At 49.2% G+C, this 25197-nt stretch overlaps 1 protein-coding gene across 3 annotated transcripts; it reads right to left on the reverse strand.

Moving 5' to 3' along the window:
* On the reverse strand, window positions 1-25197 carry LOC116463279 (endothelin-3). 3 transcript variants are annotated; one of them, XM_032146313.2, is made up of 5 exons: window positions 25146-25197; window positions 24322-24610; window positions 4695-4871; window positions 3473-3518; window positions 1-1557 (listed from the first exon to the last, which is right to left on the reverse strand). In XM_032146313.2, exons 1-5 carry the CDS (start codon window positions 25195-25197, stop codon window positions 1429-1431), a joined length of 693 nt encoding a protein of 230 aa, XP_032002204.1. In that variant the 3' UTR covers window positions 1-1428. The 3 variants fall into 3 exon arrangements, with proteins under 3 accessions (XP_032002204.1, XP_032002207.1, XP_032002205.1); XM_032146314.2 differs by having other exon boundaries at window positions 1521-1557; window positions 3438-3518; XM_032146316.2 differs by lacking the exon at window positions 3473-3518 and having other exon boundaries at window positions 1491-1557.

Consider the following 25197-nt stretch of genomic DNA (forward strand, 5'->3'; position numbering starts at 1 on the left):
TGCCAAACAGCGCATATGCATGTTAAAAATGTAATTCAGGCTCTAAGGAATATGAGTTTGTATTCAGAATGCAATTTAAAATCTACCTACGTATCTACCTATCTATACGTATATACAGTGACTACTTTGAACAGATCTACATAAAGGAGTTGGAGAACAGTTTCACAATAAATAATCGCTTCTCTAAACTGTACAAAATCCTACCAGCAAATCAGCCACTTTCATTTCCTCATGATAGGTCATCACTTTTATACCTGTAATAACTTATGAAATACACATAAAGAATTTAACATTTGGTCAAGGCCAATGCTCTGTCATACACCATCTTAAATGTCTCCCTACGGGGCCCTGGACACCCACTCAAATGCCGTTGCTTATCTCTCTGTGACTGAGTGAGGAGATGGGCAGCCCCTCCCCTGCGCAGGCGACTTTACATAGCAGGGTCACATTTCCACACTCCCGGTGAGCTCAGCTCGGTGGGAAGAGCGCAGCTGAAAGAGATTTTGAACTGTCAGACAATGCAAGTTGTTGCCAATTTATATAAACAGGAATTTACATAATTTACAAAGAATTTGTGCTCGTGACTTATTTTGAAGCCATTTCCCAAAGATCCACATTTACTCATGAAAGCAAATATTCAACCGAATAGCCTTGAGCTGGGGCTGTCTCTACAGTCGGCTTCCTGCAAACAAGCCCTGGGAACTCCACTACATATCGGCCTGGTGTCTATACAGAATACAGAGGGTCAGTCACTGAACAGGAACAAGCTCTGTATTGCAGATACTAACTTTCTCCTTTTCTTGTCACAAACATCAAGGATCCTTTTTCTTCTTCCTTCATTCTTTTGAGATACATTCTTTTGGTGGGTATCAAGCGCAGCTGAAAATTTCTCTGCCAAAATCCCATAAGCTTCAAATTTATAAACTCCTGTAGAGCTATGATCTATATCTAAAGCCGACGCCTCGTGGCCCTCACTGACATACACCATGCAGCCTATTCTAGGCAAGGATATGAAAGTCGCATGCTTCTGCTGCACGGGCATTTTGCATTTATTACAAGATGGACATGTGTTTACATTTGCAAAGAGTTAGCTTGGAGTCCACTTATTCTCCAAGAGAAGTCATGTCAAAAGCCAGTAAGTGGCTTTCCAACTTGCCAAAGCTCTCCAAAAACAATTTCCTGCATGAAACCGGAGCTGCGGGCGTCATGCTCTGGAGCACATCTGGGATCATTTTACCCATTAGGAAAACTGGGGTCATTCGGATTTGGGCATTCTTGCAGTGGGGGGTTATTGTTAAGTGGGGACTCTTTGGGTGGGTGTTCTGCCCCAGGCAAATTCACTCCTTGTCCATAAAGAGGTGGAAATCTGAACTGTGTGTGAGCAATGACAGAAGCCTCCCGAGACCAGGATGCTGCAGGCCTGTCCTCCTAAGGGACTCCTTCCTGAAAGAGGCAGCGGGGGCAGGTAGACGGAGCGAGGGCGAGTCCACTGCCAGGCACAAGCTTTGGATGGTGGAGGTCTAAAGCCTGCTTGCTTTGTCTGTCCTTGACTTCAACCTACCTTGGGGAAAGGGGGCAAAAGAAAAAAAAAAAGAAAGGTATGTTATGAAAGCGTAGCTCTGTAGCTCTGTGAAGCTGAAAAAGGGAACGTCTTCCCACTGCCTCTCCAGCCTGTTCCCTGATTGGAACGGTACGTACCCTCTTCCCAGTGCTTCTCAGCAATTTCCGAGCCTATCACCCGACTGGAAAAGTGTGAAAAGAATAACACCAGCAGACAAGGCTGCCAGGGGCCCTCCCGCAGCCTGGCCCCATCCTTGATGATCACAAGCTAAGGATGGTGGCAGCTTCCACTCTGAGAATGTGAATCTGGGAATTACTAACTTGAATCTTGCAAGAAAGCAAGAACATTGGCTTAATAAGAGACTTTTTCTTCCCAAGTAAAGCTTCTTACTAGAGCTTTACATGACTCATAGAGACCTGGGAGAACCACTTTTCCAGCTCCTGCTGGGACACCTGCACCACCAATCACATCTTTTGAACATGTGACATAGAACGGTAATAATCACCACAACAGCAAAAGGACCGGTGTGCTTCTCCTGTATAGGGCTCCCTTCTGGCTGTTCCCCGAGCACACTCTAGGGCCTTTGCACTCACTGGTTCCCCTACCTGAAATCCCTTTCCCTCACTCATCCCTATGGCTCCTCCCAGCCTTCCTTCTGGTCACCTGGTCAGAAAGACGAGGCCACGTCAACCCAATCTCAAACTGCAACCACCCCACGCCTCCTACCCTTGCCGTGTCTGTTATTCTTTGCAATCTCACTTTCTATTGTACATGCTTGCTGTCTGCATCCGCCACTAGTTAAGCTCCATAAAAGAGATCCTATGCCTTGTTCCTGCTATGTACCCAACATCGAGAAGGGTGCCCAGCCCGTAGCAGGTGCCCAACAAGTCTTTGCTGAACGAATGCATAAGTGAATGAATAAATGATGCAATGGATAGATGGGTTTAATTACATCCCGCCCTCGCTGAGAGGAGCTTTGGTTTGGGGTGAGGAAGAGAAAAAGAGGAAAAAGAATGAAGAGGCAAAGTGGGACCATCTGGGTCTGACTCATGCTCTCCCGGGCTCTGTCTCTTCCGCCTCGGCCCTCCTCCTCCCGCTCCATTTTTATTATGGATGCTGACAGATCCCTCTCTGGACTAGACTAGAAGCGATCTGGCACCAATTTGGAAAGCCTCCTGTATACTGAGCATGGTTTCATCTTCCCTTGATCAGTCCCTGTAGAAACCCAAGCCACCTCCAGGCTATTATTATGAACATAAATTACCATCCCATTGCAGATGTGCCGCTGAGTCATTAATAACGACTTCTGATTGATAGAATGACAAATAAACCCAGTTTGACTGCAGGAAACCCTCAGGATCTCTCATACAAAAAAGACAGGTGGGTTAAAAAAAATAATAACATGAACTGGCGAACCAAGGGACCCTGCTGTCAAGCTGCGGTAATTCACCTCTGCCCAGAATCAGCTGCTGAAAAGAAGAAATGATTGTTTTTTGAGGAGAAAGACCACATGTTGTTAAGGAAGCAGAGGCGAAGCGTGGGTCTGGGCAGAGCAGCCCGCGGGGCCTCTGAGAGCGGTGGTTGGCTAGCTTTGTCCAGGCCAGGTGAAATCCAGGCAGGACGTCACTGCCCAGAGCTACAAGGGATGCAAGGGCTGGCTCCCAGGACACAGAGTAGGGTGGCCAGGGCCCAGCAAGTGACAGCAGCTATCCACAGCTTCAGCCTGCTCTGCCCCCAGAAACGGTCCACCAAAGGCACCATTGCCTGTGGGTGCAGCATCCCATGAGATCTGGGGTTCCCACTGGACCAGACCAGATGCCATCCCCTCAAAACATCCTCCACCCACCCCCGAAGGAATGACATGTCACATCTTCACCTCCTTTGACACAGGCCTCTGTTGGCACCTCTCACCTTCCCTTCCTCTTCTTTGTCTGTTTTTTCTGCCGTCCTTGAATTACTGTGGGGAGAGAGCTGGTTTTAATGAATCAACCTGCCTTTCCCTGTGGCTGGTTTTTCGGTGTCAAATTATGACTTCCTCTTCCCCACCAATGAGCACATTAGTGCGTTCCCCAAGGACTGCGTCTCAGGCACAGTTTCTGAAGGCTGAGCACTCGGTGGGTGGATTTCTACCAAAGTACAGAATATACTCACCACTCACTCATTCATCGGATGTTTAAAAGCCCAGAAGGAGGGAAAAACCATGCAGTTCACACTGGGTTTCGCAGACGGCAGATCCTGGGGTCTTGAGCGCTACCGTCTGCCTTGTTGGGGTGTTGGGAGCTCACCCCTGCCTATGTGTCTTTTGTGTGCATCAGGGCAGCTCACCTACGCCTGCCCCAGGAAGGGTTTTGAAAGGGCCGATCTGCCTTGCTGGGTTCATGAATCTTGGCCGGAAGTTAAGAAAAAGAGGAGTAAGGAGCATTAACAGGAATACCTGTTAAGTGAATACCAGCTCAAAGCCCCTGGGTCAAACATGGACGCTGCCTGTTTGTTCCATTCAACGTGATTTACAAGCTTCCCTAAAGCAGCCAGGAGAGACCACAGGGTCTCAAACTTGGGAGCCTCCAGGGGCTACAAAGTAAGATAAATTAGTAACGCAGGTAAATGGATATTGCACGTCCTACTCAAACGTGAGATGCCCCCACTCAGTTCCAGCCAAGAGTGGCCAAAGAGAAGGGGGCTCTGAGACCAGATGGTCCTACGTGCTGGGATCCCCCCGCCCCATAAGACTTTTGCACTCTTATCATGGGCTATTTTCGAGAAGGCTAAAAATATGCATTTGGCAGGGGTTAATTCTTCAATCTTTTAAGTGTTGGCAACTTATTCAGATTTTCACAAAGTGCTGTGCAGGCCAGAAAAACATACGTCTGGAAACCAGATGCAGCTATGGCCACTGTGAAGCTTCTGTTCCAAAACGCAGCAAGGGGGTGGGGATGCTGCATCTCCTGCCCTCCTGATGCTGAGGACCTGGGTCTTTTCTGGGCTCAGCACCTCCTTTCTCTGGCCCACAGGACGACAGTGGGTCAGGATATGACTGAACCATCCTACACCTTCCTTTGAGAAGCCCCTGGCCTGCCCCTGCCGAGGGTTGATGCGTATCTGCAAATGAGTGAAGCTGAAGGAGGTGTCACACCTGCTGACGTCCAGAGTTTGGGTGCAGAAGTGCAGGCAGGCCTTGTCATATCTCCCCACACAAGCACAGCGCAAGTGTGGCCGATGTGAGAGCTGCAGGTTCCCTGGAAGCGGCCCCGCAGACCTCTTGCCCCGGAAGCTTCCTCTGTAGTTGGACAGTCCATAGGGCACGGTCTGTCTGCAAAGCACAGGATAACGTTAGGTGAGCACACCCAGGCCTCCCTGCTCAGGGGCCCCCAAGGGTGTGGAGTGAGAACCGCCGCCTGGCTGAAAAGGTCTCAGAAACTGGTGTTCACAACCCTCCCCGCTACCGCTCTGGGTCTTAGGAAGGTTCTGGAGTGAACTGTGCACCCCCTGCCCTCCACAACCCCCAGGAAGAGAGTTGGGACTGAGGGCATGGGAGGACATGGAGGGTCTGGGTAGCTGGGCAGCAGCCAGCCCTCTTGGAGCCCAGCAGGCATCTGGGCATGTGTGCCTGCACCTGTGAGGCCCTTAGCCTCACCCAAGGCACCAGCTGCAGGTGTGGCCTGAACGCCCCAGGGCTCGGCGCTCTGCGAACATGGGTGGGCTTTCATTCTCTTCAAGACCAAACCATGGCCGGCCTAGCTCCTCCGGGCCGGGTTCTGCTCCTCGGCTCTGGAAGTACCATCTGGGCCTCCACCTCATTCCATGGAAAGCCAGGAAATAATTAAAGACAACCATAGCACCCTTTCCAGAGCCTTTTCTTCCTGTGCCAAGGGCATGTGGGGCAACCTACGTGCTGGTCTGGGTCTTCACCCTGATCAGACCACCTGCCCTGATCAGACCCCGCAGCCTGAGGCCAGACCTGGGCCTTGAACTGAGTTTCTTCCATGTGCACAGCAGGCCTTGCGGTTTGTGCTAATGAGAAGATGGCAAATGCAATTACAGTCATTAGAGATGCATCCTGGCCTCTGAAAGTTGCTTCCTCAAAGAGACAAACATCAGAAGGAACACTCCGTGCCCTCTGAGAGGCGGGTGAGGGCCTGGCCATGCAGCTGAAAGTGGAGCCAGCCTCAGAAGAGCCGCGTTATGAAGAAGGCTTGAAACTGCTTACCAATTTCGTTTATGGTTGGCGTTGGCAGGAGGAGTGTGACGGTGTGGTTCAGAGCAAAACCTGTGAAAGCTGGTTCTAGTGAGTGTGCACATCCAAATCCTCACTCGCCAGAGAAAAAGGGGGCGCCTGCCAGGCAGTTCAGTGGGAAGAAGTTAAAAGCAGATGCTTAACTTACTAGCTTGATTTGAGGAACAAATTACTAATAGCTAGAAGAAACATGTGGCCAAAGCCGCTTTTCCAATAAACCTTGGTTTTCTTGCTGGTCCCCAAAGATGAACCACCTTGGTTTCCATGAACCCCACTGAGTAGTACCAATTATCCACTTCAAAGGGAGTCCTGACATCCCCTCTGCATTTTCTTTTTTCTTTTTCTTTTTTTTTTTTTTTGAGACAGAGTCTTGCTCTTGTCGCCCAGGCTGGAGTGCAATGGCATGATCTCAGCTCACTGCAACCTCCGCCTCCCTGATTCAAGCAATTCTCCCGCCTTAGCCCCCCAAGTAGCTGGGACTACAGGCACGTGCCACCACACCCGACTAATTATTATTATTGTTATTATTTGTATTTTTAGTAGAGACGGGGTTTCACTGTGTTAGCCAGGATGGTCTCCATCTCTTGACCTTGGGATCTGCCCGCCTCGGCCTCCCAAAGAGCTGGATTACAGGTGTGAGCCACCGTGCCCAGCCACCCCCTGCATTTTCAAAATAAAAATCAAATTGAATTTCTTTTCATTGGAAACACACACCATAAAGCCTTTTTGAGATGGTGAGGGCAAACTGGGCTAGGGCGCCCCACAGTGACCTAATGCTTGGAGGGAATCCCCCGCCCCCACCTCCCTGCTGGGTTGGACACAAGAGCCTAAAACTGACCCCACCCTGTTCTTTGACTCTTGTTCTCCCCACTAACTCCCTCCCACCCAAGTTCCTCAGAAACAGAGGTGGTGGGATCCCTCCAGGCAGAGACAGGCCCCGCTGATGAGCCATCTGTGCTCAGGAAACGGAGACAGAGGGCAGGATCCAGCCCTGTATTGAGCTGAACCCTCTTTCAAGCCCGTTTTTTCTCAGGAATGGGAAATGAGGGTAGGGAGAGCAGCAAGACAATGTAGACATTGTTTTGAGGCAGGGTTTGGCTAAAGGTGTATTTTTCCAGTAATAGGGCCACATTAAATCTCTAAGTGTTGACATTAAATCCATCCCCCCATTTCTTGGTGAAAATTACACCTAAGGAATAACAACACTCCCATTTCTCCATCAATAGCGAGACCTGCAATTTTGAAACTGCTGTCAGCTGGTTATGCATTTGCACGTGTAGAGCCACTCAACTTAAGCAAAAACACTCTAAAGTGTTTTAAGTAAGGAAACAAGGCAACATGGTATTTGTTATAAAGACAGGCTTAGCACTTCCCCAGCCGCCAAGCGCAGTAAAGTGCTGGTATGCAAACGAGCCCTGGCAGTTTCAGAGAATGTTTAGAGAAGCACGGCCCCCTCCCCTCCCCTACAGCCTTGAGGCACAGAAGCCCCTCCACCAAGGCCTGGGCCTTCCAGGTGTGCAGTCTGCTGACTGACCTGTGCGGAGGTGAGGGAAGCTGATGGCCCAGCAGAGCCTGCCCCTGACATTGTAGAGTCTGGAACAAGAGTTCACAAGGGAGGTCCACCTCCCACAGGGCTAATCATTTAAAGGTTTCAATCGATCTGATAAGCCCTTAAACGAAAAATTGTTATCTCCTGTATCTGGACAAATGTGGCTTCCAAATGCCGCCTTGCAGGTCCAGCCTTTAATTTAGAATCCTGGGCTTCTGGCCATTCCATATTGAAATGTGGTGGAGACCCAGTACCTTCTCTGCCATCCTGCTCCATCCCACACCAGCGCTGGCTTCAAGCACTCCCTGTGGATGCCCCAGGCTGCTTCCTCCAAGCTCCTTCCACCCCACATCCTGTAGGCAGCTGTCACCCTGCAGGCCTCGACATATGTAGCCGGAGCCCTGCTCATCCCCAAGTGTCAGGCCCTGGAGGATACCTGTGCAGGCCCTGGAAGTGGTCTTGGGGATGCGTGAGTAGGGAATTCCAGCCCCTGAATACCTGGAACATGGTCTTGAAGAGGATGCATATGGCTTTGAGTCCCAGACTCTTGCAGTCGGGTGGGAGGCATGGCCAGAGTGGCGTCAGAGGCAGTCCTCTAACCCACAGGGCCCAGAGATGCGGTGTTTCTTACCCAAGTCTAAAGGCAGATTACCGGATCCTCAAAAGAGAGGGCAGGTCTTTTACTTCTTTTTTTACCCACCATGGGCCTCACACAAGGCCAGGAGAACAGATTATTGATTGAGCAACTGGTAGTTCATGGTGAGATCATTCTAGTCTGGCGAGACTGGATTCTTTTCACCCTAAAGAGTTCAATAACCACAAAAATCACTGAAAGAATCTCCAACATTTTTCAGCATCCACTATATACGTGGTATCAATGTAAGTGTCATAAGGACACAGAAAGGCATATCCCTATGTGTCCATGCCTTCAGGAGTTATATGCTGTTGGACTATGAAAACAGGTAAAGGAAAAAAGGCCAGTAGGTACAGGTATGTGCAAGGTACACACAGAGACACATGACCTGATAATACTGTTCTTATGTTACATGATGATCACTTCACCCTCTCAACAACTTCCTGGTCAACAAAAGTGTGGCTGGACAAAGCAAAGGAGATTCTGCATGGAAAACACTTAGCAAAGTGCCGTGAGCAAACAGTAGCTACTATTGTTATTTATCTGGTCTGGGAGGTCAAGTGAGTTGTATCAGAAAAGTCCCATCTACTAAGCTTGGCATTTGAGATGGTTGACTTAGCAATAAAGAAGGGTAATAAGGAGCCCAAGGCCACAGGTCACCTCATTCGACACCACCTTCTTACCGACGTCTGACGCCAGATTACCAGCTCATGAGCACTTCTATTTCAGTTGTGATAATGTACTCATATCTCATGAGCATTTATATTTCATTTGTGGCCTGCTTCATCGCTGGCTGTTTACTGAGTAGTGAACAGGAAGGACCTAACGGTGGACCATGAACATGAAGTGAAATTGGCCGAGAACCTTTGACCAGCATGCCCTGCCCAGTGGCTAGGGCCTACTGCTCTATAATACAATGGGGTTTTCAGAATACAATCCTTTATACAAGTAGGCAGCTCTTCCATCTGTTCATGTCTCAGTTATAACACAAAGCTCCATGCAAAAGAAAAGCAGGTGAGAAGATTAATCCAAATACCATTAGAAAAAACAAAACGCCCTCCAGCACACTTACATATGCAATCTCTGGTGTTGTGTGTGTTCATCTAATAAATTATCACTCAACTTATGTATTCAGAACATTCATTATTTGATTGGTATGGTGACATCAGAGTCTTGTTTATCAAATGTTTCTTATTTTTCACGTTTTCCCAAACATCATGTATAAGTGTTATTAAATATTAAATCCCCAAATCTCCCATATTCATTCTTCATCTGCGGCACCACACTGAAAACGCTTTATTTCTCTCTACAAGAAGTTTTTAAATAAGGAAAGCTGACTTTTGTTTTAAAGATTCTGTTTTTAAGTTCTGTGTTGCCTTTTCATAACACTCTCCATCTTTCTGATCAGGAAACTGGCCTGTATATCTGAAGTTTAAAGAAGAGACACAGATATTCCCACTGACCAGATTCTAAATTCTTGGGAAAGCTTATCAAACTGTCATTCCCTATTGAAAACCCAGTTTTTATTCCACCCCCCACAACTGAATAGCATGCAACAAATATTTGCCAACTGCTTTTCAACATGCAGGCACTGGACTAGACTCCGGGTGAAACTTATGAAAAGACAGACAAGGGGCGGGGCCCTGCCCTGCACACATACACTTTTAATCCAGTACTGAGGTTAGCAAATTGGCGTTTTTGTCAGCTTTTTTCAGTCAACAGTGTTTTGTTTTTGTTTTTGTTTCGAGACAGAGTCTCACTCTGTAGCCAGGCTGGAATGCAGTGGCGCAATCTTGGCTCACTGCAACCTCCGCCTCCTGGGTTTAAGCGATTCTCGTGCCTCACCCTCCCAAGTAGTTGGGACTACAGGCACACGCCACCACACCCAGCTAATTTTTTTGTATTTTTAGTAGAGACAGGGTTTCACCACGTTGGCCAGGATGGTCTCAGTCTCTTGACCTCGTGATCTGCCCCCCTCAGCCTCCCAAAGTGCTGGGATTACAGGCGTGAACCATAGTGTTTTTTGTTAAATCTGGAAATTTCACATAAACATCCCAATTTCCAGCTTTTCTTGAAGAATTGGAAGTTGTGCTAATACCAACCTCTTATTCCAGCATGGCAGCCGGGTAATGATGTCAGAGACTGCGCATAAACCCTCCATTCTGCCCCAGTCCCCACCATTTTCAGTAGTTTTATACCTGGCCCGCCCCCTTCACTCATCTTTTTTATGTGTCTGGCCCTCAGGAGCATCTGAGTTTACAACTCCTAGTCTAGTGGTTTATTCCATAAAGCGAAGGCAGATGGGTCAGATGACACATGAACAAAATGAGTACCTGATACTATTTTCCTCTTTACAAATAGAGGTGTTGTTTCATTTAAATAGAGGTGTTGTTTTCATTTAAAAAGCCCAGCTGGCGACTTGAGTGTCTCCCCAACAAATAGAACGTGTTCATGTCACACTTAGGATACATGTCAAGTTGATGATCTACTTCCTCGGTTCACATTTTTCCTTCCGAACTGGGAAAGCAGAGGCAATATTGCCTTTTGGCTCAGGGGACATATTGTACAGAAAGCGTGGCTCTGTGACTTGTCCTGTGGCCAAGGGGAGGAGAAACAACTGTTTCCCACTAGCAGACAGTCAGGAGGCAGCCCCCAGCTGCCAGGCACCAGCAGTCATTGGATACTACCTCCTGCCATTCCCTGGAGAAACAACTTCTAGACCCTCGCATGCTTTCTAACTACAGCTCAATTTCAGACTTTATTACATTCCCTAGAAGGCACCACTCATCAACTCTCCCAAGCTTAGAAATGTCTGCCTGGGCAGGGAGGAAAGTGTCAATCACCTTTATTTACCATCTGTAATCTGAACCAGTTAGAACGTGGCTCTAATGACTAAGACAGGGTGAAATAGAAAAATTAATCCAAATACCCTTAGAAAAAACAAAATGCCCTCCAGCATGCCGACATATGCAATCTCTGGTGTGGAAGTGGCTGACTATTCAAAGGCCCATGAAAGTGACCCTTTGCTTCAGCAAACATCCAGCAGACACTGCTACGCACAACACATGGAGACAAAGGGGAAGGATAGGACCAGGAACAGGGGCACCTGCGCTCCAAGGACTGAGAAACAGGGAATTCTCTGGAGCCTGAGGCCAGCATTGGTTATTTTTGTCTCCTAGGATCCAGTCTGCCATCTTCTCTTTGGAGAATTATCCGCCTCCCATTGTGTGAGGTCTCTGGGGGGCAGTCAATTGATGGGCCTCACCTACCTCTGCCTGAGGACTGGTCAGGAGACCTAAACTGGGCCAATAGGACCCCCTCTCTCCCAAGACTCCTGAGGGGCAATTCGAGATCAGAAAACACTCTGGAGCTATGATTTGCCAAGTGGCCCCGCCCTCCCTTGTCCACTTGATGCACCCCTAGACCCCCAATCCTGTCCTAACACCTCTCCTTTCAGAGCCTAGGGCTTCTTCTTGCCTCCAATCTGTGAGCTTTCCCGCGTCCTTCCAGTAAACTCCTCCTGTGCTTTGCCAGCTAGACTAGGTTTCTGTTGCTTGTGACCAGTGAACTCTGGCTGATCCTGGACCTCACTTTCATGAGATGGCAACCATGGCCTCTTGGGTGTAAGAGGAAGGCTTGTAGTCTCCCCAGCTGTTGAGGACAAGGAAAAATTTTCTTCACTGCAACAACACACACAAAAGCATGTTCAGAATCAGGACAAACCCAGCACAGTAAGCTGGCTGGAGTCCTTTCCCCCAAGTGTGTGCACTGTGAAATGTCTGTCCTCCACAGGTGGAAGCAGGCTATGGCCCTCCTTTCCCCCAGGTGTGCCCACTGCCCACTGTCTGTCCTTCAGCAGGTAGAGGCAGGCACGCCATCCCTTCCTTCCCAGGAGGCTCAGAGCCCACCCCTGGACACTCATTTGACGACCTCAGAAGTTTTGTCTTCTACTGAACTTATTCCTTGCCCACTCATCAAATGCTTATGAAAGTCTGCTGTGGGCCAGGCCTTATGCCAGACAGCCCATGGGGTGCCCTTCCAACCTCCAGGAAAGAAAATAGGCCAGGAAACATAGCTCCTCAGTGACCTCATTATATAAGCAGAGAACACACACAGGCGCTTTCTGGTTCTAAAGAATATTATACAAAGCTCGTGCTTCCTAAACATCAGAACAGTGAACCGGCAATTCATAGCTTTACTTCTGCTGCAGAAAATTCTCACGGCTTAAAGTTGGGAGGACCCAAGGCAGACCGTTCATCCCACCACCCCACAAGGTGGGAAGTCCATCTCCTGCAGCCCTCAGAAAAAGCCCATGAGTCTAGAATATTTGGAAATACCAAAAGCAGTGAGCAATGTGCTGTGGGTTAATTGTTGCCTTTTTAAAAAATTACTGTATCCCCCTCCTTTCACCCTCAAAGAACCTTTGGAATTACCCAGGACTTGGCTGTTTGAGAATTTTAACAGTATCACATACATTTTCAAAAAGAGTACTGAGCATTAACCCCTACCAATCAGATCTAAGAGGGAGGGCCAGTTCCTTCGTTTCGTTTGAGAGATGGTGTCTGGCCCAGGCATAACCCCCTGGCTCAGCAACAGCAGGACCTTGTCCAGCCAGAGCCACTGGTTGTGTCTGCCCCATTCACCTCTCCATCCAGGGCAGCTGACACCATGTCTGGCTCAAAATCAGGTCCCAATATCTCAATAATAAACACCTGTTAAATGAATGAATGAATAAGGTCCAAATGAGCCATCACTGCACGGCCCTACCCAGTGTCCCAAACATATGACATTCTTGGCTGACTCAATGGATCTCTACTTATTTTGTCCTTAATCAGCTGGTCTTTGAGGGGTTTTCCTAGAAAATCTTCTAGATTACTTGTGGCCTCTAGATTACTTGAAATGGAAGAATTACGTCTTGGCAATAACTCCTGCAGGCCACATCAGCACCTTGGTGGACAAACTAGGCTGCATAGATAGGTAAGGTACCAGAGGCAAAACAGAGGCTTCACTAGGCTGGCAGATCCAGGCTTCTAGTCACAAGGATGACTCATTCACAGGAAAGGTGGGCACCTTCCCTCTGGGCCTGAGAAACAAAAGGGCTGGCTGGGTCTCTCCAGGGTCCCTCTGGCTCCAAACCCCACTCAGATATTTCCAAAGGCCCTCACCATCCCTTGAACATTCTTAAATAGCACAATCACTGGAGAAGGCCTTAGACCTTTGCCCCAGCACTAACACCAAACTCAAAGTGAGGTGCTCCACCCCACCCAAGATAAGTGGTTCCCAGGATCTCATCAACTGTATTTAGAAAGCCTTAGCCCAAACTGTTTACACTCTTCCATGGCCTATTACCATAAGGCTGAGATTAAAAAGAATCTCAAAGTCGCAGAATTTATCATCCCATCAGCTCATTGGACCATAGACCTATTCCTCCCCTAACACAGGCACCTGCACACTTAAGGATATTTGGAGGAAGCACCAGGGGGTCAAAGGAAAGGAGAGCAACAGAAAAAATACCTCTGTTTTTGTTATGTGGTGTGGGATTTTCAAGACTTATGGCTAAAAAAAAAATTAGAGAAACAAACTCCTCCAAAACTTGGGGAATTAAGCTGTCTATGGAATCCTACAGATTAGCAGGTTTCCCTCCATCTGGTACAACCCAAATGCATCAAATGAGTTAGGCTAGAGTTTCTCTCCCCAGCCCCCAGTGACCCTGCTGAATTCCAGGCCGAATGTAAGCATGAGAAATCCGTGGCTGCCTGGCCCAGCCTCATTATAACTTTATGCAAAGCTGCAGACAGACAGGGCTCAAAATAGTTCCCAGCAGTGGAAAGAGAAGAGGGAAAACAGGGAGCAAGTATTTTCGTAAAGATAGGGTTATGTACAAAGGGATTAAAAAGAAATGCCAACACCATCATACATGCCTTTGAATAATCTAAAGAAAGCAAGAGAAGACACCCTTGCTAATTTTCAGGAGACACCAGGTTAAGGATGGAAAAGAGCTTCACGAGCAAGACTTATGCTCACCATCACAATGACTAAAGATACGCTCATCTTCCACCTAACCTAATTGTCTGTGTCCTTGCGTAATGCCCTTTTGGTAGCTCTGTCAGAGGTGTTCGAACCAGAGCAACTCCATCTTGAATAGGGGCTGGGTAAAATGAGGCTGAGACCTACTGGGCGGCATTGCCAGAAGGTGAGGCATTCTTACTCATTGGATGAGACAGGAGGTCCACACAAGACACTGGTCACAAAGACTCCCACTAATAAAACAGGATGTGGAAAAAAAAAAAAAAAAAAGATGGCCAAAATCCACCAAAACCAAGATGGCAACCCAGTGACCTTCTGTTGTCCTCACTGCTCATTATATGCTAATTATAATGCATTAGCCACTAAAAGACACTCCCACCAGCGCCATGACAGTTTACAAATGCCATGGCAGCATCAGGAAGTTACCCTATATGGTCTAAAAAGGGGGAACCCTCAGTTCCAGGAATTCATGAATAACCCACCCCTTGTTTAGCATATGATCGAAAAATAACTGTAAGTATACTCAATCAAGCAGCCCAGACCACTGCTCTATGGAGCACCCATTCTTTTGTTTCTTTACTTCTCTAATAAATTTGCTTTCCCTTTACTCTATGGACTTGCCTTGAATTCTTTCTTTGGTCAATTATGAATTTTTTTTGCACTCATTTTGGCTTTCTGAAAATAGTGCATTGTATTTGACTTGTTTTTTCCTACTTTCTGGTACCTCCTGAAAGTTTGTACATGAGGGAGTGCCTCACTCACTCCGGTCTATTCCCAGCCCTGCAAGAGACCCATGGAAATCAGATTCCTAAAAATCCAGAAAAATTACACGGAGCTCTGCTGTCTCATGTAGTTGCTTCTGACTCTCGGCAGAGCTATTTTACACTCCCCAAATTGTGAGGCGAAACTGTCCACCAGCGGGCCAGTCACATTATTGGTCGCGTCTGTGAGCACTTTTGTCATCAATGCGTATGAAAGGAAGCTGTTTCTGGGTTTTAAATTACTGAGCCAGGGAACAGGCCTTCCTGACTGTTCTGTTCCTGAGTTACTGTTTATTAAGAGCTCCCACCAAGTCTGCCCTGAGGAGGCCACAAAAGAAGAGGAGGCCAGTGCTTCCAAGCCTGTGAATGTCCCCAAGTTCTCCCAAAGCTCTTGGCCCTCCTAAGACTCTGAGGTGGGGCAGATGAGAAACAGAGCCGATGCCTCGGCCTGTCCATCTGTTCTTGGGAGGCTTGGTGGGTGAGCCGGGATTCTGAAGCTCCCAAAACTATGCGGACAAGCAATTCATTCACATGTGGCCGTCTATACTCCGCCATGCTCTGCAATTTATTTTCCCAGTGCAATTAATTTCTATTCCAAAGTGGGCAAAAGTCTGTGTGTATATGCGTGTGCATTTCCAATTTTGAGGAACTCTGATTCAACTGAAACACGACAAGGAAGGAGACCAGGTCACTTTCTCATGCAAAACAGAGACCATCCACTTCCAATACACTGGAACGCAGAGTTGTGCCGTAGACAGGGTCACCCTTTACAGCTCCCCCTCTGAGGTTTGGAACCGGAATCATAAAGCAGAAGCATTGTTTGCCTCCCAGCTTCCTTTGTTTTAAATTCTTGCAGGAACAAACATGACCAGCCACATCAGAGCCTTTCATCTGCCTTCAGTTTTAAGGCCAAGTTCCTCACTGTAACGGCCCTTTCATCTAGCAGAAATCCAAATTCTCCCTCGGGGTCACACAGGGTCACAACCTCTTTGTACCAAGTTTTCTTGCTACAAATCAAACTGCCTTCCAGCCTCAAGTCCCTCTGTCTCCCAAGCGGAGATGAGTTGCATTCCACCAAGTCTGCTTTTGTTCCTGGACCACTCACCCCTCCTGCTGACTCTGGGGCAGAAAACGGGCTTTCTACCTGTGCATCCCCAACAGAAAAGACCTCGTAGGACTGACCTTTCCAACAAACTGTGAAATTTAGCCCTAAGTCCCTCCAGTTTTAAAGAAGTATCTTGCAGTCCAGTGTTCTAAAAAATATGCCACTCCAACTGAAAACTGGTACCCAAAAGTGCACTAATTTCTAAGGAAGAGATAGAAATGGTTATGTGAGGGGGAAAACTCCTGAAACCATGATCAGTCAGAACCTCAAGCTCAGGGTCCCTTTCTTTTTTTTTTTTTTTTTTTTTGACAGAGTCTTGCCCTGTCGCTCAGGCTGGAGTGCAGTGGCGCAATCTCGGCTCACTGCAAGCTCCACCTCCCGGGTCCACGCCATTCTCCTACTTCAGCCTCTCCGAGTAGCTGGGACTATAGGCGCCCGCCACCACGCCCGGCTAATTTTTTGTATTTTTAGTAGAGACGGGGTTTCACCATGGTCTCGATCTCCTGACTTCGTGATCCGCCCGCCTCGGCCTCCCAAAGTGCTGGGATTACAAGCGTGAGCCACAGCGCCCGGCCGCTCAGGGTCCCTTTTAGTCTGGCCAACACCCTCTTCTTTCACATGCCCGTCTCAAAAGCACATCATGAAATGATGTCTTCTAAATCGATGTCTGTGGGATTTCCTCGATTGCTTCCTGGTGACTCCCGGTTGGTGACACCCACTTCAGGTCCTAGGCAATGCTGGGTGAGGTCAGAGGTGAGGCTACTGGGGCCCCATGGGGTCCTCAGCTGCAAATTACAAGGCATTATATCTACTCTGCTGGACGTACCAAGGACATGAGAGCCACAGATGCCTCACAGAGTTCTCACCGTAGGTGTTTAACAAAGAGGTAAACAGATCATTCCTATTCTCCTGAACTGACACCCTAATCACCCCAATCACCACCCCTACCTCCTATTTCACAGACACAGCCCCAGACCGGTGCCCGCAAAGAGCGCCAGGCCCCATTCCTGAAAACTTCCAATGATTTACCAAGGGGAGAGGGAAGCAATAGAAAGCAGAAAGAAGGGGCTGGAAGGGCGGGACTGAATCTCAGCCCAGCCCAGCGACCTTTGACCACAGAGTCTTTATCAGGCTGCTTATCAGCAACAGCAGACAGCCAGGCACACCTTTTCCCAGAGTCTGTAAGCTTTCTGCTAATTGAGGCTAACAGACCGTCTTGCAGGGGACAGGGTGGACAGGCTTGCTCCGGGGCACTCCAGGAGCTAAGATCAGAGTCAGAAGGTCCAAAGAGGTGGACCCCAGCAGCACTTGAGAAAGGACTTTCTACTCACCAGCCAACATCCTCCAATCACAGGATTGGATATGGCAGGAGGACTGGTTTTGGCCCAGGAAGGGCCTCTGCAGGGCTGGAGGTTGTGTTGTTATCATTGTGGCCACCGTCTTCAAGACGTTGAGTGTTTACTAGATTGTAGGCGCTGTGCTAACCACGCCCCGTGTACTTTCTTGTGTCATCCTGAAAACATCTTTCCTCATAGAGTGCTATCTATTCCCCCACTCTCCAGATGGGGACACTGAAGCTCTCAGAGGTGACATCTCCTAAGTGGCAGATCCAGATTCCAGCCCAGGCATTCGAGCCCACAGTTTGAGCTCTTAACCCCTACAAATGGATCTGTTCCTCCTCCATGTGACAATTTGGATGAGTGGCCCCAGGCCTCATTTCTCTCTAAACCCCAGGAGTCTCTAAACCAAAGTGTGAAGCTGGATCTGCAAGAAGAGATGGATTTGAGCAGCCCCACTTCCTATGTCTGCCCTGCTCCCGTAACCACACCAAGAAGCAAGAAGGCAGAACAAGGCACAGAGCAGCAGCCAAGAAAAGAAAAATCCTGCCCCAGGAATGGGGCTCATGGCCTGGGGGTCCCTCGCTCTCTCCCCTAGACTCAGCCCCCTCTGTCCCAGCATCTCTCACATCAGGACAAACTTTCTGGTTTGCTTGGAGTGCACGCTCAACCAGCCCCTCTTACCCACAGAGAAACCACCAAGGGCTCTGGTAGGCTAAAGGAGAGTCACGTGCTTCTATGCAAGCCAAGGCTACATTTCCAAAATAAAATGTAGGACTTGTGATGGACCAAGGATTTGGGCTTTGCCCATGTGTTACATATGTTAATAAAAATAATCTTGCAAAAGGGCAAATATATGATTACATAGAATTATATATATGAATCATCACTATCAAAAAGAACAAAACCCCAGCCCTAACAATATAACAAGACCCAATCTCTACAAAAAAAAAAAAAAAAACACAAAATTAGCCAGGCATTGTGACATGCACCTGTGGTTCTAGCTACTCGGGAGGCTGAAGTGGGAGATTCAATTGGGCCCAGGGGTTCAAGGATGCAGTGAGCTATGATCGCATCACTGCACTCCAGCCTGAGCGACAGAACGAGACACTGTCTCAAAAAGAACAAAACCACCCTGAATCAGTCATGGATGGGGAACCACGTCTTTTATTCATTCTTGGGTCCCAGAGCCCCATTCAGTACTGACCCAGGTGAGGCACTCGGGGAAAACATATTGAATGAACGAAAGCAGGAGTCACCTAAGATGGCATATTAGTCACCTAAGAAGCCCATGCTGGGAACATGCACACAGGAGGAGGCTTACACGGCAGGCTTCAGGGCCAAACTTCTGGGCTGGCAGCCCAGTCCCTACTCACAAGCTCTGCAACCTTGGGCAACTGACTCCGCCTCCTGGGCTCAGCTTCTTCCTGTAAACTACAGGGACAATAGCATCCAACTAATGGGGCTGTCAAGCTGATCCCATGAGACGACATGAGGTCACAGTCATGGTCGGCCATCCTCACCATCCATGCTCGGCATCATGATTGGTAGCAGACTATTCATGACTCCTTTCCAAAACCATGATGGCAGAAAGACTGGCCCTCTGCCTCAAATGGCCACATGTCCAACAATGATACTGCCAGGTGTGGCTCACAGGTCAGGGTGACTTTTGTTTTTTTGAGATGGAGTCTTGCTCTGTCACCCAGGCTGGAGTGCAGTGGCGTGATCTCTGCTCACTGCAACCTCCACCTCCTGGGTTCAAGCGGTTCTCCTGCTTCAGCCTCCCCAGTAGCTGGGACTATAGGCACATGCCACCATGTCTGGCTATTTTTTGTATTTTTAGTACAGACGGGGTTTCACCATGTTGGCCAGGCTCGTCTCAAACTCCTGACTTCAAGTGATCTGCCCACCTCGGCCTCCCAAAGTGTTGGGTTTATAGGTGTGGGCCACCACGCCTGGCCCAGGGTGACTTTTATCGGGATCTCAAAATCACATTCTGGTGCTCAGCTGGCTCCTCATGTGCAGGAAGTTGGGGCTCCAGATCCAACCGTTCTATTGGGATGTTCTAAAATTTGGAATATCTCTTCTTGAGAGCATGCCAAGATGCCTTTCTTGAAGAGCACAGAAGGCAAAGCCAGAATCTGTGACGCTGCCCTTTTGTGGCAGAACACATTAAAATACAAGTTTAAATGTTTTGTTAATTCTTTTTTTTTTTTTTTTTTTAACTCTTTATGCCTTCAAGGGAGAAAAGAACTCCAAACAAATGGCATTCCTGCCGGATTAAGTGTGGCTTGCTCCAGGGCAGCCTAGGAAGCCGGCTTGGGCATCTTGATAAGAGCTGATCAGACTATTGGGATTAGGAGAGACTTGGCAGCTCACTGTCCTGGAGCGGCTGATGTCTGCACCTTCCAGAGGGTCACAGAGAGGCAACAGCACCTCCTGGCTCGAGGTCACACAGATAGTCATGGCCAGGACTCAAGGGCAGCACTCCTGGATTCTGGAGTCTTCTCCACAAGTGGGGAGTGTAAATCCCAAATTTTCCACCATGGTCATGATTCCCAACATCCTGCCCTGTTCTTTTCATAACTACGTTCCTATTTGCCAGCCCATGTGTGTCAGATTTTGGTTTGGAAAACACGGTTACCATCCAGCATCACAATGCCTCTGTCAGATGTCCTTAGAGGGATGAACAGATGGCAGGATCCCTCAGCTCATGGGGCGGGGAGGAACACAGTGGGGCTCTTTGCTGGGTGCTTCACAGCTCAGTTAGCCATTGGATGAACAGGTTTTCAGTCTTCAGCCAGGCTCTGAGGGGCTGGTCCACCGTGAAATGTGGTTTGAGCTGACATCCCCGTTATGGGTCACTTTAGGTGTCAACTTGGCTAGGCTACTGTGCCCAGTTGTTTAGTCAAACAGCAGCCTAGATGTTGCCCTGAAGGTATTTTTGACATGTGATTAACATTTAAATCAGTAGACTTTGAGCAAAGCAGCTGACCCTCCAAAATGTAGTGGGCCTCATCCAATCTGCTGAGGGCCTTCACAGAAAAGACAGGTTCCTGAACAGAAAAGAATTCTGCTTCCAGACCTCCTTGACATCAACTCCCTCGGGAATTTGCAGCCTACTGGCATGCAGATTTCTGGCCTGCCAGCCCCCACAATCGTGCAAGCCAAATTCTTAAAGTCTCTCTTTGTCTCTCTCCATATATATATATCTCTGGAGGGACATTGCCCATAACTTCCGTCTTATCCTCCATAAAAGTCCATGGCCCCCAAGAGCAACCAAATATTTCCTTTGGCAACTGCACTTCTGATATATGCCTAATCTGCACACACACACACACACACACACACACACACACACACACACACACACCCTGTTGGTTCTGTCTCTCTGGAGAACCCTGACTCCTACAGGCCCCAGCTACCTGGTATCTGTTTCTTCAGTCTGCTCATAAAGAACAGCCGCAGTGTACAAGGACATCGGCACACGGACCTCTTGTTCACCACCTGTCCCCTTACTATGTTATTCTTGGCAACTTTTCCATGACAGTAGGATGGGATATGTTTTTCTCTGATTTGGGACTTTGTTTTTGTTGGCAGTGGTGGGATGACTTGGGGACTGTGGGGGACAGCCAAGGAAAGGCTAATGGAAATCATGCTATCCCGTTGAAGAGCTGTGATCCCAGCAGCCTTGAAGGGGCAAGTATAAATTTGGTTCCTCTTTGGGGCCATGGACTTTTGGGAAGATATCACGGAAGTTATGGGCAACATCCCCAAGAAAAATTCTCTTGCCCACGCGCGTCTACAGGGATGTGCAGGACCCTGAGGAGCAGCCAGGCACCTGGAGAAAGAGGCCCCCTGTGTGGGAGAAGGCACTGGAGACTTAGGGGCTCAGCAAGAGCAAAGATGAGCCAGAGTACCCAGGTGGCAGGACTTAGCCAAAAGTCAACCAGTATTTCCTGAACATCCATGCCATGCTGGGTGCTGACAGAAAGGGCCGACCAAGCTCGGGTCTGGAAGGACTAAGGAGGGAAAAAAGCAGGAGGGCTAAAGGGACAGCCGAGGAATCTCAGACCTTCTTTCCAAAAGAGACTTAAGAGACCAACTAGTCTCTTGAGCCTGGACTAGACAGTTCACTTTCCTCGAGGAGATGCAAAGCGGGTCTCGGTAGTAACTCCCAACATGACTCCTGCGCATCGCAGATCCTTGAAGGCAGCAAAAATGACTGTACTCAGAGAAATGTCCATCAAAGATCGATTAGGAGTGTTGATTCTGTCTTCACGCAGCTGGATGGGCCATGGGAGGAAAGACTCTGAAAGGCGAAAAGCACCCAAAAGTTCAAGACCCCTGACTGAGGCACAAGAATCAAGGCTCTTTCTAGTGCCCAGAATAGCTGCCGCTGGGACAGGGAGAAATCAGACCTGGTGGAGAAATTTGGAGAACGAGGCCAGTCCTTGAATGAAGAGGGCATGACAGCAGGAGACGGGAACACGTGACAGGTGGGGTTGTGATCTAGTGGGGAGACAGAACCACTAGAAAAGACTGTGTCACTCACTTCCAGTGCCTCTTTTGCTCAATTCAGTGATTTTTTAGATTACTCCCCATCACTCGTGTTCCCTGTCACTACAGCCCATTTTCTCAAATTGCAGTCTTGTCTGAGATATTTTAAAGATGACAAATAGACCTATCTACACATCTACAGAGTTTCGGGAAGGAAGGGAAGGAGGGAGGGAAAAGAAAGGAAAGAAAAGAGGGAAAGAAGGGAGGCGGAGAGGGAGGGAGGGCAGGAGGAAGTTTGGAGGGTAAGAAAGAAAGGAGGGAGGCAGGAAGGGAGGGAAGGAGGCCATTTGGGAAATTCTGCCTCATAAGAATTATTTTATCTGTCTAATTTCAAAATGCTCAAGTCTGGCTATTGTCATTTTTGTTTCCCAAGTAGCTCAGGGGATGCCCAAACACCAGATTTAATCCTTCTTTCATCGTGTTTAAATTGAACCAGGGTTGGGAAGGAGGGGAAGAGGTAAATCACACTTCAGGGGGAAAGTTATCAAGTTGGCTGTCCTGGAAAAAGTCAGAGATCCACAGCTTCATTTCAGGACAAACTCGAAATCATGAGACAGGACTTCAAACGATCGCAGGGTGCATGAGACAGAATTTTAAACAGATCACTGGGTGTTGGTTGAGACTCTCGGACATGTCTCAAGTCATCGCTTCCTCCTCAGCCAGTGCTCCGGGGCTTGGTAAACAGGCAACGAACGAAAGAGATGGTCTCCAAATCCTCTCCCACCTGCCCACCACCCCAGGTCCCCGCCTGTCATTCCATTAGCTTTCTTCTTTCTCCTTCTAGATTCACAGCTGGGGATTCTGGCCAAGACAAGAACTCGGTTCCTGTGACTGCCCAGTGCCCTCCATTCTGTGAAGTGAATTTGATCAGAGCACAATGACGCGGGTTAAGAATCAGAAAGGGCGGTGCCAAGGTGCAGGGGCTATAAGGAAAGGTGACTCCCATTGCCGTCTGAGGGTAAGAGGCAATTGATGATGGCCCAACACTCACAGCTTCTATCTTCCCCACAAAGGGAAAGAAACAGGGAGGCACCTCCCATCCTCTAGGTGGACACAGCCCAGCCAGCAAATCAGGATATCATGACCAGCTACAGAATTTGTGGGATCCAGGAGAAAATGCAAATGTGCAGCTCTTGGTTCAGAAAGTATTAAGTGACAGCAGGACTTTAAGCCGAGCCAGAGTCTTTCTGAGTGCAGGACCCTGTGCAAGTGTCCTGCTGGCTCAATGTGAAGCCGCTGCCTGCCCTTCGAGCATGATAGGGCGATGTTCCAGATCTATCGTGGATGTGATTAGAGGTCTTGTCCCCGGGTCTGAAAGACATTCCACCCCTCAGGTTTACTACCCTGCTCTGCACTTCATTTTTGAGGTGCCGATGACACAAGGTAGGTAAGTGAGCCCCATGAAAGCTGCTACCAAGGGCTCAGAGGTTATGGGGCTTGGGGATAAAGGTAACCGTGAGGAACCTGAATCAAGATGGCTCTGGGACATGGTGGCAAAGTTGCCTTTCCAGGCTTCCAGGGATTTGCATTCACAACCATCTCTGAGTTCTCAGCGAAGAATCCCTAATAGGGTACAAGCAGGAGTCCCAAGAGATCCCACGAACACCCAGGGAACGGAACTCAGAGGCGTCTGATCCAAGTCCCAGATCTTAGAGATGGGGAAGCCAGTGTCAGAGGGTTGGTGACCCAAGCAAGGTCAAGCCCTCTGTATGGCTTGCAAGATGATGTGTCTGCAGGAGGGGTTCCCTGAACACTGGGAGTCATCAAAGCCTTCCCCTGTCAGAGCCACACTCTCTCCACATGGCCCCAGGAGAAGGCTGACTTCCCCACAGGACGAACCCCAAGACAAATTCAGGATGGTGCTATCTAGGCCCTAGGATAAGAGAGTTCCTAAGGACTGCAGGAGAGAAGGGAAGGCCCTCTGCGGCCATGGCAGTGGGTGACTAGAGCCAGCCTGTGGAAGGCCCATGGGCGAGCTGATGTGAATTCACCCTGCCTTGGCATCCAGGGGGGCCCGCAGGGAGGAAGGGAGCCCATCCCAGGGGAATTCCACCCCGAGTGGACTGTGCAGGTTCTATCGGGCTCAGCTAAACCCACCCTTAGACTCCCTGGAGACCAGGATGCTTTCAAGGAATTTTAAACCCCTTGGATCCTGGCGGGGTCAACAGTGAGTATGAGCCCCCTTAGCCCCTGGGGAATGAGATAAACTTTCGGGGCTTTCTCTGTCTCAGAAAAGAGGCTCAGAGAGACTTCTCAGGTATCTAATCCCCCTGGTCAGTTCACTTCATTCAGAGAGAGGGTTCCCCCTTCCACAGGATCAAACTCAGGATTGAGTTTCTCTTGGGCCAGGCCCTCAGGGGGGATGTGGGTCACACCCCTGACCTGCAGAAGAGACCTGGGCTGGCAGGAGGCCCCAGCAAGAGCTAAAGGCTGTGCCAGGGGAAGGCTCTGGGCTAACTGAGTGGGGCTGGGGTGGAGTGAGGTCCTCCTGGGAATGAGCAGATGTGGGCCTGGTCTGGGAGCCACATTCCTCACCACAAAAGGCTGACTTACTCGGGAGTGTTGATCCAAATGATGTCCAGGTGGCAATAGTAGACACACTCCTTGTCCTTGTAGGTGAAGCACGTGCAGCGCCTGGATCGGTGGTGCTCAGGGGCCCCCTCGGCCGCCTGCTCCTGCCCAGGACTTCCAGGGCTTGGACCCTGCAGTGCTGTCGGGGCCACAGTCCCCTCGCCAGGGCCAGCCACAGTCTCTTCACAGTCCCCCTCAGATCTGGCTGCAGTGGGGGCCTGGGACACGCCACGCCTGCCAGCATCCCCAGACTGGGAGCAAGGCACGAATCCTGCAGGAGGCAGATTGAGGGGCTCCTGAGTGTGCAGACCCCTCAACACCCGCCACCCCCAAACACCTGAGGAGGGGGGTGGAGCAAGCAAAATGTCTGCAAAGTTTCCAAAGCTCTGCGCAGTTTCTGAAGTTTCCAAGCTATCTGCACACTCTCTGAAAAGCTTGCAAGCTATTTGCACCCGTTGAAAACTTGCATGCATTTTGCATACTTTCTGAAAACTTTGCCAGCGTTTGGCAGAGCCTCTGAATAGTTCGCAAACTTTCTGAAAAGCCCCCAGTTTCATGAAAAATTGACCAAGTCGGCCCAGGCAGCAGGTCTCCAGCCTGTGCGCGGGCTGCAACCCCCAGAGCCCGTGCGGGTAGTCGTTGTGCGCCGCTTCTGCTCCCCAGCCCGCCCCCAGGCGTCTTCAGGAGTGCAGAGCCCAGCCAAGAGTTTGCTCCCCGCGACGCACATCTCCGCGCCTCGGGTCCCCCGCCCTGGGTCCTTTTGTGTGCACTCGCGCCAGGAGAGGCGCGCCGCCCCGTGCGCTTACCTGCGGCGGAGGTCACTGTGAGCCCGAAAAGGAGCCACAGCCCCGGCTCCAT

Source organism: Hylobates moloch, unplaced genomic scaffold (assembly GCF_009828535.3).
Source record: "Hylobates moloch isolate HMO894 unplaced genomic scaffold, HMol_V3 SCAFFOLD_32, whole genome shotgun sequence".
Lineage (NCBI taxonomy): Eukaryota > Metazoa > Chordata > Mammalia > Primates > Hylobatidae > Hylobates > Hylobates moloch.